Source organism: Haliotis rubra, unplaced genomic scaffold, assembly GCF_003918875.1.
Source record: "Haliotis rubra isolate DU_JTF1 unplaced genomic scaffold, ASM391887v1 Scf1501, whole genome shotgun sequence".
Classification (NCBI taxonomy): Eukaryota; Metazoa; Mollusca; class Gastropoda; order Lepetellida; family Haliotidae; genus Haliotis; species Haliotis rubra.
The window spans coordinates 104,356-116,442 of NW_025765450.1; the positions used below are offsets into that span (position 1 = coordinate 104,356).

The window sequence follows — 12,087 nt, forward strand, 5'->3', positions numbered from 1 at the left end:
TGTGGAGGGGGAGAGGTAGTGTACCCAGAGTTGGGAGGGAGGTAACTGGTATGACCGTAGTGTACCCAGTGGGATGAGGGAGGTAACTCGTATGACCGTAGTGTACCCAGCATGGGTAAGGAGGTAACTCGTATGACCGTAGTGTACCGAGAGTGGGGAGGGAGGTAACTCGTATGACCGTAGTGTATCCAGGGCTGGGGAGGGAGGTAACTCGTATGACCGTAGTGTACCCAGTGGGATGAGGGTGGTAACTCGTATGACCGTAGTGTACCCAGAGTGGGGAGGGAGGTAACTCGTATGCCCGTAATGTATCCAGGGCTGGAGGGGGAGGTAACTCGTATGACCATAGTGTACTCAGTGGGATGAGGGAGGTAACTCGTATGACCATAGTGTACCCAGAGTGGGAAGGGAGGTAACTCGTATGCCCGTAGTGTACCCAGAGAGGTGGGGAGGGAGGTAACTCGTATGACCGTAGTGTACCCAGTGGGATGAGGGAGGTAACTCGTATGACCGTAGTGTACCCAGCTTGGGTAAGGAGGTAACTCGTATGACCATAGTGTACTGAGAGTGGGGAGGGAGGTAACTCGTATGACCGTCGTGTACCCAGAGGGATGAGGGAGGTAACTCGTACGACCGTAGTGTACCGAGAGTGGGGAGGGAGGTAACTCGTATGACCGTAGTGTACCCAGTGGGATGAGGGAGGTAACTCGTATGACCATAGTGTACCCAGATTGGGTAAGGAGGTAACTCGTATGACCGTAGTGTACCGAGAGTGGGGAGGGAGGTAACTCGTATGACCGTAGTGTACCGAGAGTGGGGAGGGAGGTAACTCGTATGACCGTAGTGTACCCAGTGGGGGAGGGAGGTAACTCGTATGACCATAGTGTATTCCCAGAGTGGGGGGGGAGGTAACTCGTATGACCGTAGTGTACCAAGAGTGGGGAGGGAGGTAACTCGTATGACCGTAGTGTACCCAGTGGGATGAGGGAGGTAACTCGTATGACCGTGAGTGTACGTATGAGTGGGGTGCCAATTGGGAGGTAACTCGTATGACCATAGTGTACCCAGGTGGGAGGGAGGGAGGTAACTCGTATGACCATAGTGTACCCAGTTGGATGAGGGTAGCTAAATATGACCGTAGTGTACCCAGTGGAGTGGGAGGAGGTAACTCGTATGACCGTAGTGTACCCAGAGGGATGAGGAGTAGGGAGGTAACTCGTATGACCGTGAGTGTACCCAGTGGGATGAGGGAGGTAACTCGTATGACCATAGTGTACCCAGATTGGGTAAGGAGGTAGCTTTCGTATGACCGTAGTGTGTACCCAGAGGGGGGGGAGGTAGCTCGTATGACCGTAGTGTACCAAGAGTGGGGAGGGAGGTTACTCGTATGACCGTAGTGTACCCAGATTGGGGAGGGAGGTAACTCGTATGACCGTAGTGTATCCAGAGTGGGGAGGGAGGTAACTCGTATGACCATAGTGTACCCAGATGAGGGGAGTAACTCGAAGTGCTCGTATGAGCGAGGTAAGTCGTACCCATGTGTACCAACTTGGGGAGGAGGTAACTCGTATGACCGTAGTGTACCCAGGTGGGTGAGGAGGTAGCTCGATATGACCGTAGTGTACCCAGTGTGGAGAGTGGGGAGGTAACTCGTATGACCGTAGTGTACCCAGTGGGATGAGGGAGGTAGCTCGTATGACCGTAGTGTGCTCGTATGGTAAGATAGGGAGGGAGGTAACTCGTATGACCGTAGTGTACCGAGAGTGGGGAGGTAGGTATGACAGTCGTGTACCCAGAGGGTAGGTAACTCGTATGACATAGTGTACCCAGAGTGGGGAGGAGGTAACTCGTATGACCGTAGTGTACCCAGTGGGTGGGAGGGAGGTAACTCGTATGACCGTAGTGTACCCAGACGGGGGAGGAGGTAACTCGTATGACCGTGGTGTACCGAGGTGGAGAGGGAGGTAACTCGTATGACCGTAGTGTACCGAGAGTGGGGAGGAGGTAACTCGTATGACCGTAGTGTACCCAGGTGGGGAGGAGGTAACTCGTATGACCGTAGTGTACCCAGAGTGGGGAGGAGGTAACTCGTATGACCGTAGTGTACCCAGTGGGGGAGGAGGTAACTCGTATGACCGTAGTGTACCAAGAGTGGGGAGGGAGGTAACTCGTATGACCGTAGTGTACCCAGATTGGGGAGGGAGGTAACTCGTATGACCGTAGTGTATCCAGAGTGGGGAGGGAGGTAACTCGTATGACCGTAGTGTACCCAGAGGGAGGAGGGAAGTAACTCGTATGACCGTAGTGTACCCAGTGGGATGAGGGAGGTAACTCGTATGACCATAGTGTACCCAGATTGGGTAGGAGGTAACTTCTCGTATGACCGTAGTGTACCGAGAGTGGGGGAGGAGGTAACTCATATGACCATAGTGTACATTATGACCGTAGAGAGCAAGGGGGAGGGAGGTAACTCGTATGACCGTAGTGTACCCAGATTGGGGAGGGAGGTAACTCGTATGACCGTAGTGTACCCAGAGTGGGGAGGGAGGTAACTCGTATGACCGTAGTGTACCCAGAGGAAGAGGAGGTAACTCGTATGACCGTAGTGTACCCAGTGGGATGAGGGAGGTAACTCGTATGACCATAGTGTACCCAGATTGGGTCGTATGAGGGAGGTAGCTCGTATGACCGTAGTGTGTACCCAGAGTGGGGGGAGGAGGTATGCTCAGTGGGTGGGGATGGAGGTAACTCGTATGACCGTAGTGTACCCAGAGTGGGGAAGGAGGTAACTCGTATGACCGTAGTGTACCAAGAGTGGGGAGGGAGGTAACTCGTATGACCGTAGTGTACCCAGTGGGATGAGGGAGGTAGCTCGTATGACCGTAGTGTACCCAGTGGGATGAGGGAGGTAACTCGTATGACCGTAGTGTACCCAGAGCGGGGAAGGAGGTAGCTCGTATGACCATAGTGTACCCAGAGCTTGGGGGAGGTAACTCGTATGATGTAGTGTACCAGTGGGGAGAGGAGGTAACTCGTATGACCGTAGTGTACCCAGAGTAGGGGAGTGGGGCGGAGGTAACTCGTATGACCGTGAGTGTACCCAGTGGGATGAGGGAGGTAACTCGTATGACCGTAGTGTACCCAGTGGGATGAGGGAGGTAACTCGTATGACCATAGTGTACCCAGAGTGGGGAGGGAGGTAACTCGTATGACCGTAGTGTACCCAGGGTGGGGAGGGAGGTAACTCGTATGACCGTAGTGTACCCAGTGGGATGAGGGAGGTAACTCGTATGACCGTAGTGTACCCAGAGTGGGAGGGAGGTAACTCGTATGACCGTAGTGTACCCAGAGGATGGGGAGGGAGGTAACTCGTATGACCGTGAGTGTACCCAGTGGGATGAGGAGGTAACTCGTATGACCGTAGTGTACCCAGGTGGGGAGGGAGGTAACTCGTATGACCGTAGTGTACCCAGGGGGGGGGAGAGTAACTCGTATGACCGTAGTGTACTGAGAGTGGGGAGGGAGGTAACTCGTATGACCGTAGTGTACCGACAGTGGGGAGGGAGGTAACTCGTATGACCGTAGTGTACCGAGAGTGGGGAGGGAGGTAACTCGTATGACCATAGTGTATCCAGGGCTGGAGGGGGAGGTAACTTGTATGACCGTAGTGTACCCAGAGTGGGGAGGGAGGTAACTCGTATGACCGTAGTGTGCCCAGTGGGATGAGGGAGGTAACTCGTATGACCGTAGTGTACCAAGCTTGGGTAAGGAGGTGACTCGTATGACCGTAGTGTACCGAGAGTGGGGAGGGAGGTAACTCGTATGACCATAGTATATCCAGGGCTGGTGGGGGAGGTAACTCGTATGATCGTAGTGTACCCAGAGTGGGGAGTGAGGTAACTCGTATGACCGTAGTGTACCCAGTGGGATGAGGAAGGTAACTCGTATGACCGTAGTGTATCCAGGGCTGGAGGGGGAGGTAACTCGTATGACCATAGTGTACCCAATGGGATGAGGGAGGTAACTCGTATGATCATAGTGTACCCAGAGTGGGAAGGGAGGTAACTCGTATGACCGTAGTGTACCCAGTGGGATGAGGGAGGTAACTCGTATGACCGTAGTGTACCCAGCTTGGGTAAGGAGGTAACTCGTATGACCGTAGTGTACCGAGAGTGTGGAGGGAGGTAACTCGTATGACCGTCGTGTACCCAGAGGGATGAGGGAGGTAACTCGTACGACCGTAGTGTACCGAGAGTGGGGAGGGAAGTAACTCATATGACCGTAGTGTACACAGTTGGATGAGGGAGGTAACTCGTATGACCATAGTGTACCCAGGTGGGTAGGGAGGTAACTCGTATGACCGTAGTGTACCAGAGGGGAGGGAGAGGTAACTCGTATGACCGTAGTGTACTGAGAGTGGGAGGGAGGTAACTCGTGACCATATGTAGGGGAGTGTACCCAGGGGAGGGAGGTAACTCGTATGACCGTAGTGTACCCAGAGTGGGGAGGGAGGTAACTCGTATGACCGTAGTGTACCCAGGTGGGGAGGGAGGTAACTCGTATGACCGTAGTGTACCGAGAGTGGGAGGAGGTAAGGTAACTCGTAGTGACCGTAGTGTACTCGTATGACCGTAGTGTACAAGCTTGGGAGGGAGGTGAGGTAACTCGTATGACCGTAGTGTATGACCAGAGTTGGGTAAGGAGGTAACTCGTATGACCGTAGTGTACCCAGAGTGGGGAGGGAGGTAACTCGTATGACCGTAGTGTACCCAGGGTGGGGAGGAGAGGTGCTCGTATGACCGTAGTGTATGGGAGAGAGTCGTATGACCATAGTGGGGAGGGAGGTAACTCGTATGACCATAGTGTACCCAGTGGGATGAGGGAGGTAACTCGTATGACCATAGTGTACCCAGAGTGGGGAGGGAGGTAACTCGTATGACCGTAGTGTACCCAGAGTGGGGAGGGAGGTAACTCGTATGACCGTAGTGTACCCAGAGTGGGGAGGGAGGTAACTCGTATGACCGTAGTGTACCCAGTGGGATGAGGGAGGTAACTCGTATGACCGTAGTGTACCCAGAGTGGGAGGGAGGTAACTCGTATGACCGTAGTGTACCCAGAGTGGGGAGGGAGGTAACTCGTATGACCATAGTGTACCCAGGGTGGGGAGGGAGGTAACTCGTATGACCGTAGTGTACCCAGTGGGATGAGGGAGGTAACTCGTATGACCGTAGTGTACCCAGATTGGGGAGGGAGGTAACTCGTATGACCGTAGTGTACCCAGGGTGGGGGGGGAGGTAACTCGTATGACCATAGTGTACCCAGTGGGATGAGGGAGGTAACTCGTATGACCGTAGTGTACCAGAGTGGGATGAGGGAGGTAACTCGTATGACCGTAGTGTACCCAGGGCTGATTGGGAGGGAGGTAACTCGTATGACCGTAGTGTACCCAGTGGGGGAGGGAGGTACTCGTAGTAGTGTACCCAGAGTGGGAGATGAGGAGGTACTCGTATGACCAGTAGTGTACCCAGTGGGATGACCGGAGTGTAACTGGGGATGACCGTAGTGTACTGAGAGTGGGGAGGGAGGTAACTCGTATGACCGTAGTGTACCCAGAGTGGGGAGGGAGGTAACTCGTATGACCGTAGTGTACCCAGTGGGATGAGGGAGGTAACTCGGATGACCGTAGTGTTCCCAGAGTGGGGAGGGAGGTAACTCGTATGACCGTAGTGTACCCAGAGGATTGAGGGAGGTTACTCGGATGACCGTAGTCTACCCAGATTGGGTAGGGAGGTAACTGGTATGACTGTAGTGTACTGAGAGTTGGGAGGGAGGTAACTCGTATGACCATGGTGTACCGAGAGTGGGGAGGGAGGTAACTCGTATGACCGTAGTGTACCCAGATTGGGTAGGGAGGTAACTCGTATGACCGTAGTGTACCCAGATTGGGGAGGGAGGAAACTCGTATGACCATAGTGTACTGAGAGTGGGGAGGGAGGTAACTCGTATGACCGTAGTGTACTGAGAGTGGGGAGGGAGGTAACTCGTATGACCATAGTGTACTGAGAGTGGGGAGGGAGGTAACTCGTATGACCGTAGTGTACTGAGAGTGGGGAGGGAGGTAACTCGTATGACCGTAGTGTACCCAGAGTGGGGAGAGAGGTAACTCGTATGACCGTAGTGTACCCAGTGGGATGAGGGAGTTAACTCGTATGACCGTAGTGTACCCAGAGTGGGGAGGGAGGTAACTCGTATGACCGTAGTGTACCCAGAGTGGGGAGTGAGGTAACTCGTATGACCGTAGTGTACCCAGATTGGGTAGGGAGGTATCTCGTATGACCGTAGTGTACCCAGAGTGGGATGAGGGAGGTAACTCGTATGACCGTAGTGTACCCAGATTGGATAGGGAGGTAACTCGTATGACCGTAGTGTACCCAGAGTGGGTAGGGAGGTAACTCGTATGACCGTAGTGTACCCAGTGGGATGAGGGAGGTTACTCGGATGACCGTAGTCTACCCAGATTGGGTAGGGAGGTAACTGGTATGACTGTAGTGTACTGAGAGTTGGGAGGGAGGTAACTCGTATGACCATGGTGTACCGAGAGTGGGGAGGGAGGTAACTCGTATGACCGTAGTGTACCCAGATTGGGTAGGGAGGTAACTCGTATGACCGTAGTGTACCCAGATTGGGGAGGGAGGAAACTCGTATGACCATAGTGTACTGAGAGTGGGGAGGGAGGTAACTCGTATGACCATAGTGTACCCAGAGTGGGGAGGGAGGTAACTCGTATGACCGTAGTGTACCCAGAGGGATGAGGGAGGTAACTCGTATGACCGTAGTGTACCCAGAGTGGGGAGGGAGGTAACTCGTATGACCGTAGTGTACCCAGAGGGATGAGGGAGGTAACTCGTATGACCGTAGTGGGAGGAGGTACGTATGACCATAGAGTGTGGGGAGGGAGGTAACTCGTATGACCATATGACCGTATGAGAGTGGGAGTGGGGGAGGTAACTCGTATGACCATAGTGTACCCAGATTGGGGGGGAGGTAACTCGTATGACCGTAGTGTACCCAGAGGGATGAGGGAGGTAACTCGTATGACCGTAGTGTACCCATAGTACCCAGAGGGGGAGGGAGGTAACTCGTATGACCGTAGTGTACCCAGATGGGGGAGGGAGGTAACTAATGACCATAGTGTACCCAGGGCTGGAGGGGAGGTAACTGTATGACCATAGTGTACCCAGAAGGGCTGGAGGGGAGGTAACTCGTATGACCATAGTATGTCCCAGAGATTGGGTAGGGAGGTAACTCGTATGACCGTAGTGTACTGAGGGGGAGGGAGGTAACTCGTATGACCGTAGTGTACCCAGTGGGATGAGGGAGGTAACTCGTATGACCGTAGTGTACCCAGAGGGATGAGGGAGGTAACTCGTATGACCATAGTGTACCCAGGGCTGGAGGGGGAGGTAACTCGTATGACCGTAGTGTACCCAGAGGGGGGAGGGAGGTCACTCGTATGACCGTAGTGTACCCAGTGGGATGAGGGAGGTCATTCATTTGACCGTGGTGTACCCAGAGGGGGAAAGAGGTAACTCGTGTGACCGTAGCGTACCCAAAGGGGGGAAGGAGGTAACTCGTGTGACCGTAGCGTACCCAGGTGGGTGGAGGGGGGGGGTACCCAGGGAGAGAGGTGACTCGTATGACCGTTGTGACAAGGGGTAACTCCCATGTTAGATGAACACAAAGGGAGCTCCCATTTTTGATGGTCACGAACAAGGAAACACACAACAAATGTTTGATATAGAACGTCATTGCCATCCAAGCTTTTGAATTTTCAGACTGTCTTTCAGACGTTTTTTTTAAAAATTTGGATTGATATAGAACGTCATTGCCAAAGAAATCTCAGACTTGACTATCTTCACAAACAAGTTCTGTACAGGAAGGAACAACTGTGACAACCACAGGAATGGATATCTGAACATCCAATTGTTTCCTGTTGCACAGCACTTTATCTACATGTGACTACACTATTGAACTTCTAGAATTTCTACAAGTTTTACTGAATTCATCTTCTTCAAAAGATTAATTACGATACACAACGTCATGGACAGGGTTTTGTAGTGTGGAAGAATACTTAATTCCGGATAAAAACAACCCACATCTTCATGACGCCAGCAACCGTAGGCCATCAAAGTCGCCCACTGGATCTTACTGTCCCGTGTGCGAAATACGCATTATGTCGGAAATAGCAGGTAAAATCTCCTCAATAATAATAATGACCATCATCACCTCACTGTAGAAGTTTAGTACGGTTTACGAGGATACAATAAATTGACGTTGCAAGGTTATTACACAAGTTAACACACAATACGTGGAAGCCATGTTATATAACGGTATCTCCTATAGCTTCAAGATCATCGTTATTATCATCATCATCACCATGTAAACCTTGTACTCGGGCGTAATAAAAACAAAGTTGGTGCATGTATTCGCAGACTTTATTGCTGTTCATGTCAGGAAGTGCCAAGTTACCATATCCAAGGTAAAGCAGCTTGTACGCTGCTCGGTTAATGACTTGCGTGTTAATCCTACAGTGTTTGTCAGCTCAGTACAGATATACAAGATATAGAATACGTTAACTGCTTTGAAACAAGAGGACGAAAAAAGAATGATCCGTTGGGCTCAGTTGACCTCGAAACGTCTTATCAAAGAAGGCTCACACGAGTATAAGTTGAAGGTCACACACTTGTAAAATGGTCAATATGCAGAAGAGTCAAACTCGTGTACAATAGAACCGTGAGAAAGCCATGTCCACCTTGTAACGTGAGAAAGACATGTCCACCTTGTAACGTGAGAAAGCCATGTCCACCTTGTAACGTGAGAAAGCCATGTCCACCTTGTAACGTTGTAGAATGGATCCAAGCAGTGTTACATTTGGTTTCAGCAATTACTTCCCGAAAAACACGAAAAGCGGATGTTCTCAGAACGTGTCCAACGTTAGGTTCAACAGCGAGCAACTGCATTGGTTTACTATCAATTGTTTCTATTGACATGCTTGTCGATAAGATAAGGACTGGGGAGCGATAAGGACTGCACGGTACGTTTCCGCCCATACCACTCAAGGTTTGCAAAGGATCATTATCAAACAATTTTGACGGATGATCCGATTATTGGTTAGATGTTGTATATTTTCATTGACAACGGACTTCATTAAACATGTCTTTACACAATATTGCCTCTGGTTATTACAACAGATGCTGGAAGATTACCCGGCGATCCTTAGCGATAGAGTAGCATATGTCCTAGGCCGATGTGTATGACTCACTGCTAGAGTCAGGGAACTCATGTAGGGGAAAATGAAGCACACCATTTGAGCATGATCACGTACATTAATTAGCGAGTGGTATTTCACATGAATGTTTCCATATATCGAGGGTGATATCGCAGTCACAGAGCCTGGAGTACTTCTTTATTTACCGAAGCTAACACTGAAGAAATCTAGAATGACAAGAAAAGTGTTGACGAGGTTTCGGATAATTTCATTTCAGTGTATATATGACAGATGATCCCATTGAAGGACAACTTCTCAGTTACCTGACGTATCAACAATGGCTGCCTATTTCATGGCAGTTAGTAACAATGGCTGTTAAGATAGACGCCTCTCTCCCCAGGTCAACCCATATAAAAATACAAACCCCACAACAGGTTCCCCACAGTCTGACAGCGAAGGTCTTCCGACGGCACAGGAAGTCCACGATGCTCATACCCTAAATCAATACAGTTCCAACTTATGTACACACTATTTAGGGAGCACAAGGCACTGTACGTGCTTCGCTTTCATATCCATGTAATTCGATGCCATCCAGAATATTCTGTAGACTGTCGTCACATCTTTATACAACGAGGTAACGTAGCGGAGTTAGATGTCTGACAATGGAAAGCATTGTTTTTATAATTTGAGGAAGATTGACGGAGGAGAGGTGTTGCTCGATTCGTTAGGAAACTACGTGACCAAAACAGGACCTCCACTGGTTGCCCATTCCACAGCGCATCACTTTTAAACTCTGCATTCTCGCCTTCAGATGTCTCTCTGGAAGTGCACCTCAATATCTGTCCGACCTCCTTTCTCCATACAAACCAACAAGATCCCTCCGCTCCGAGAAACATAATCTTCTGTGTATTTCTAAAGTCAGAACAGTTAAATTTGGTCAAAGAACTTTCTCTTATGCTGCAGCCTCAGAATGGAATCATCTCCCACAACATTTGAGAGAAATGACAGAACTTTCAACCTTTCGAACATCGCTAAAGACCCACCTTTTCCAAAAAGCCTTTTCGTCCTGACATCAGCGCTTTGAGCATGCATTGTGCATGGAAATATGCGCTTTATAAATGAACTATTATTATTATTATTATTATTATTATTATTATTACTATGGATAGCTCACATCTACTTAAATAATCAACAATATGTCGGTCAGAGTCGAACGCTCGGTTGACTGGGAGTGGTGCAATTCTCAAGACTAAGTTGCATAGAAAGCTCAAACCACGTGAGATCATGAAAGAACTTCCAACCTTATTATGCGCGTTTCTGTTATACAGAAATGTATATCCTCGATGAAACCTGGGTTCACCCAGTGATCTGCACAGAGACGGAGACAGGACAATACAGGGAGGGCACGGCTTTACGTCGCCTTTACAATATTCCAGCAACATCACGACGGGAGCACGAAACATTGGCTTTATATAACTGTGCGAGGTACTCGAATCCAGAACTTGGACGTGAAGAATGAATGCATTAAAGCAGTGTAGTAGTGCTAACACATAGATCGATCATACCAGTGCTTATATGACGGTTAGTATATAACAGTTTCAATCTCATCTCAAAACGTTAAAAGCTTGGCCGAGTGACAGTCAAATATAAATAGTCCTGGGTTCTCCTTCGCTATCAATAGCATGAAACTTTAACCATCCATACGCTAAATGATTGAATTTTGGTTACGTAATGTCCCATCTAAGCATGTAAATGTAAATGCACAACTATGAACACAGACATAAAGTTGGCATAGGATTTGATCTTGAAACATCGTTCGCCGATAGGAGAAAGTGCATAGACTGTAATTGACGGTAGTTATCCAGCAGCATACGACGGTGTGTGATACAATGAGGAGTCCCCATCAGATCTTGGTGTTCATCATATCAGATCTTGGTGTTCATCATAGTTTGGAGGACTTCCGGGCCATCAGTGGCCAGCTCGTCTTGACAACCCCACTTCTGACTCGGTTTCAGTGCCTTTTGGAATTTCTGGAAAAAGTTAATATTTCTCCTTAGAAGACTACATCGTTATACCTATATGTCACAACATTTCATATCCTTAAAATACATAAATTAGGCATAAGTAGGCTGACTGTACTTGAAAATAATGCTTGGCATAGTACGTGTCCTCTGACTCCTCAACTCGACAGCATGTACCTCTTGTATCGTGTCGTCGTGTGTTCGGTACACCGCCCTGCGCAGCACCTACTAAACATTACCTGCTGTATCGTGTCGCCGTGTGTTCGGTACACCGCCCTGTGCAGCACCTACTACACATTACCTCCTGTATCGTGTCGCCGTGTGTTCGGTACACCGCCCTGTGCAGCACCTACTACACATTACCTCCTGTATCGTGTCGCCGTGTGTTCGGTACACCGCCCTGTGCAGCACCTACTACACATTACCTCCTTTATCGTGTCGCCGTGTGTTCGGTACACCGCCCTGTGCAGCACCTACTACACATTACCTCCTGTATCGTGTCGCCGTGTGTTCGGTACACCGCCCTGTGCAGCACCTACTACACATTACCTCCTTTATCGTGTCGCCGTGTGTTCGGTACACCGTCCATATGAAGAAGACCGGGAAGGGCAGTATGGAGGCCCCCGAGATCATCCAGCCCACAAGTGTCGCCCAGTCAGGGAATGTGTAGTCACCGTACCGTGGGGGGCGATATGAATACAGCGAGAAGCCAAACACAGTCTGCAAACACAGCATATAATCCATCAGTAAGTCTGGTTCTCAGAAACAACCGTATACATATTTTCTTCTACTATCTGT

At 49.9% G+C, this 12,087-nt stretch overlaps 1 protein-coding gene and 1 long non-coding RNA gene across 2 annotated transcripts in view; one reads left to right on the top strand and one right to left on the bottom strand.

Annotated features, from left to right (window-relative positions):
- Positions 1-300: 300 nt before the first annotated feature.
- On the top strand, positions 301-6,836 carry LOC124270284. The gene is made up of 3 exons (XR_006896715.1): positions 301-330; positions 662-702; positions 6,408-6,836. It is a non-coding gene; the product is annotated as an uncharacterized LOC124270284 (long non-coding RNA).
- A 1,645-nt stretch (positions 6,837-8,481) lies between these two features.
- Positions 8,482-12,087, bottom strand: part of LOC124270287 (sodium-dependent dopamine transporter-like) — a 41,913-nt gene continuing 38,307 nt past the window's right edge. Inside the window, exons 13-16 of the mRNA XM_046705328.1 lie at positions 11,839-12,009; positions 10,429-11,298; positions 8,894-10,020; positions 8,482-8,812 (exon numbers count right to left, since the gene is read on the bottom strand). Of these exons, the coding sequence (XP_046561284.1) occupies positions 11,194-11,298; positions 11,839-12,009 (276 nt within the window). The 3' untranslated portion in view covers positions 8,482-8,812; positions 8,894-10,020; positions 10,429-11,193. The remainder of the gene's footprint in view (positions 8,813-8,893; positions 10,021-10,428; positions 11,299-11,838; positions 12,010-12,087) is intronic.